At 44.6% G+C, this 3037-nt stretch overlaps 1 protein-coding gene across 1 annotated transcript; it reads left to right on the top strand.

Moving 5' to 3' along the window:
• Nucleotides 1-1079: 1079 nt before the first annotated feature.
• Nucleotides 1080-2240, top strand: LOC146354516 (neuropeptide Y receptor type 2-like). The gene has a single exon (XM_084832426.1). It carries the CDS (start codon nt 1080-1082, stop codon nt 2238-2240), a length of 1161 nt encoding a protein of 386 aa, XP_084688552.1.
• The last annotated feature ends 797 nt before the right edge of the window (nt 2241-3037 follow it).

Consider the following 3037-nt stretch of genomic DNA (forward strand, 5'->3'; position numbering starts at 1 on the left):
CTGATACCAGCAGAAGCATTCTGATGGAATCACCATTTAAGTTTACCACAATTCTCCAACAGAGTGTCTCTTCAGGGCATTGTGGTAAATTAAAATGGTGGCTCCCAGAAGGTGACTGGGGGCTGCCATTTAAATTTCCCACAACACCTCAGATCACCACTACATTTGGGTATTGTAAAGGATTTAAATGGCAGCTCCTGGACCCAGCTCCCCAGCACCCATTGAATCAGAGTGTTGGTTATGAGCGGTTGGGGCAGGGTAGGCTTCAGGGGTCAGCCCTGCCAGGGTGCTGGGGCTCAAGCAGCTGCCCAAGGATGTTATATGACACCAGACCTGACTCAGAAGTAAGTCCCATCCAGCTAAGTGTGCATGGAAGTGCAGCCTGAGTCACACACACACACAGGCTAAACTATCACAGATTCTATTTTCTTCCTAGGCCTTTATTGATTTATATATTTATTTGCATTCTTCTCCATCCTTCATTCAAATTTAATTACTCTGAAAAGCAGAGCCAAGGTCACCAGGGACCACAAGAAGAGGCAGACTGTAGACCAATGGCTGGCTGTCTTTAGTAGCTAAACAGACGATCTGGTTTATATGATTACATCAGCATGGCATTTGGAGGGGTCCTTTCAATCCATTCAATTTAAATAAATGGAATCTGCAAAATAGATATATAAATTACTTTCTAGTTTAAAAAGAATTTACTAGGGGTCAGCCTTTTAGCCCTTTAATTTTAATTAATTTGATCATACAGATAAAACGAGGGTCTAGCTGGGTCAGCCTTTTCTTTAGGAATGGCCATGATAACTATGTATGGCACCTCCCCCCACCCCCACCCCCGAACATATGTACCATTTTAATGTGAAAGAGAGTTGGTAGGATCATAAGGATGGGGTGTAGTTTGAAATGCTGTCTTGGATATGTCCAAGACACAATGTAACCTGAAAAATTTGAGGCTTTTCTCCTGCTTGAAGTGTCACTTAAAAATTGTGCTTGTTTCCCTATTCACAGATAAAGTTGCAAACTTTATACAAACCATCAGCCCAAAGGCAAATAAAATAAACCAATAAGTAGGCATGGGGCTGCTTGATCAAGCCAACAGCACCATCATCTTGGAAGAGCACCTCTTTGATAAAAAGCTGCCATTCGGCTGGCACAGGAAGGGCCTTGCCTCCCCTCGTGAGGGGCTCCAGGAATCCAATGATGTTATGATGGACAGCACCAAGATCTTGGGGGTCCAGATCATACTGATAGCTGCTTACTCCCTAATCATTCTGCTGGGATTCATTGGCAACTCCTTAGTCATCTACATGATCGTGAGATATAAAACCATGAGGACTGTAACCAACTTTTTCATAGCTAACTTGGCTCTGGCAGACCTAATGGTAGACACACTCTGCTTGCCCTTCACCTTGACCTATACTCTGTTGGATGAGTGGAAGTTTGGGGCTGTGCTTTGTCACCTGGTCTCCTATGCTCAAGCTTTAAGTGTTCATGTGTCCACCCTCACCTTAACTGTGATCGCTCTGGACAGGTACCGATGCATCGTTTTTCACTTAGACAGCAGGATATCCAGGAAGATCAGCTTCACCATCATAGCTACTACATGGCTGGTTGCTGCTGTCCTAGCCAGTCCACTGGCCATCTTCCGAGAGTACAGATATGAAGAAATCCCATCCATCAATCTCAGAATAGCTGTCTGCACTGAGAAATGGCCTTCTGAAAACAGGGATGCTGCCATATACAGCTTATCCATGCTCCTCTTGCAGTATGTTCTCCCTCTTTCCATTATCTGCTATGCCTACATCAGGATATGGTTCAAGCTGAAGAGCCATATCAGCCCCACTGCTAGAAATGACAGTCACTGCCGCAGGAGAAAGACCACAAAGATGCTGGTAATGGTTGTGGTGGTGTTTGCAGTCTCTTGGCTCCCTTTCCATGTTTTCCAGCTTGCCATTGACCTAGATCTGGTGCTCCTCCTCCATGACTATAAACTCATTTACACTGTGTTCCATGTGGTGGCCATGTGCTCCACTTTCACGAACCCTTTGCTCTATGGCTGGATGAATAAGAACTACCGCAATGGGTTCCTCATGTTCTTCCGCTGCCAGAACAAGCCGGAGAGACTCTATACAGAGGGATCGATGAGAGGGCGGTCCTACACTTTCAGAGTCACCACCTTAAATGGGAGCATCAAGCACTCAACAGGCAACGGGCAGCTGCCAACCCAGGTTTAGTTCACAAGCAACGGCATCTCCACGAGGGGGCTGGGACCTCAGCGGTGTCCACCTAGAACTGAAGTCTTTTCTAAAAATAAACATCTGCTGTATTGCCAAAATGCGGTCACTGTCAAAGCCAAATGAGAGCACCTTGTCTATCTATCCAAACAAAGAACCTCATGTATTGTCCATTCTGCTTCACGGAGCAAATTAATTATCCCTTGCCTCAAGTTCTGTGTTGCTTGTTGCAAAAGCAGTTGAAAATATGTTGTACATGGGATGCGTCCATTTATGGAACAATTTAGTTCCACTGTTATTTGAAGGAGGGGGACAGGATTATTTAACTGTTTTAGGCAGAAAGTATCTGCACCAATATTGACAAATGACAGGATTGTATGGGACACATTAAATACATTGTATATTCTTTTAACTGGCATGTCCTTCTGTTCTTTTGAATTTTTCATGCCAAAGTCATATTCCTTCATTCCTAGACCCTAATTGGCCCTAACATTTAAAGACATTGGGCTCCTTCACACAGAGCTTTTATCCTGCGATTGAGATGGCTCAATCACAGAAGTTTGTGGACTCTTTAGAAGACACCACGACCCTCCAGGGTATCTCCTGCACTAAATGCCCTTTGTTCTGTTTTTAAATAGATCGCAGATAATGAGCTATCAAATTACCCCGTTGTGTTCCCTCCATGAAAAGCAGCAAGAAGAGGAACGAGAATGAAAGATATGGAAGACTCAGATATGGGGAGAAGGAGGGGAAGGGGAGGGGGGAAAGGAAGCACATGAAAAAGGGAGTCGTTGTGA

Source organism: Heloderma suspectum, chromosome 2 (genome assembly GCF_057233095.1).
Source record: "Heloderma suspectum isolate Gila_16-S chromosome 2, 16-S_ref, whole genome shotgun sequence".
In the NCBI taxonomy this organism is placed as follows: domain Eukaryota; kingdom Metazoa; phylum Chordata; class Lepidosauria; order Squamata; family Helodermatidae; genus Heloderma; species Heloderma suspectum.

Coding starts and splice junctions, on each gene's coding strand:
- LOC146354516 (XM_084832426.1), top strand. CDS start 1,080: ATGGGGCTGCTTGATCAAGCCAACAGCACCATCATCTTGGAAGAGCAC.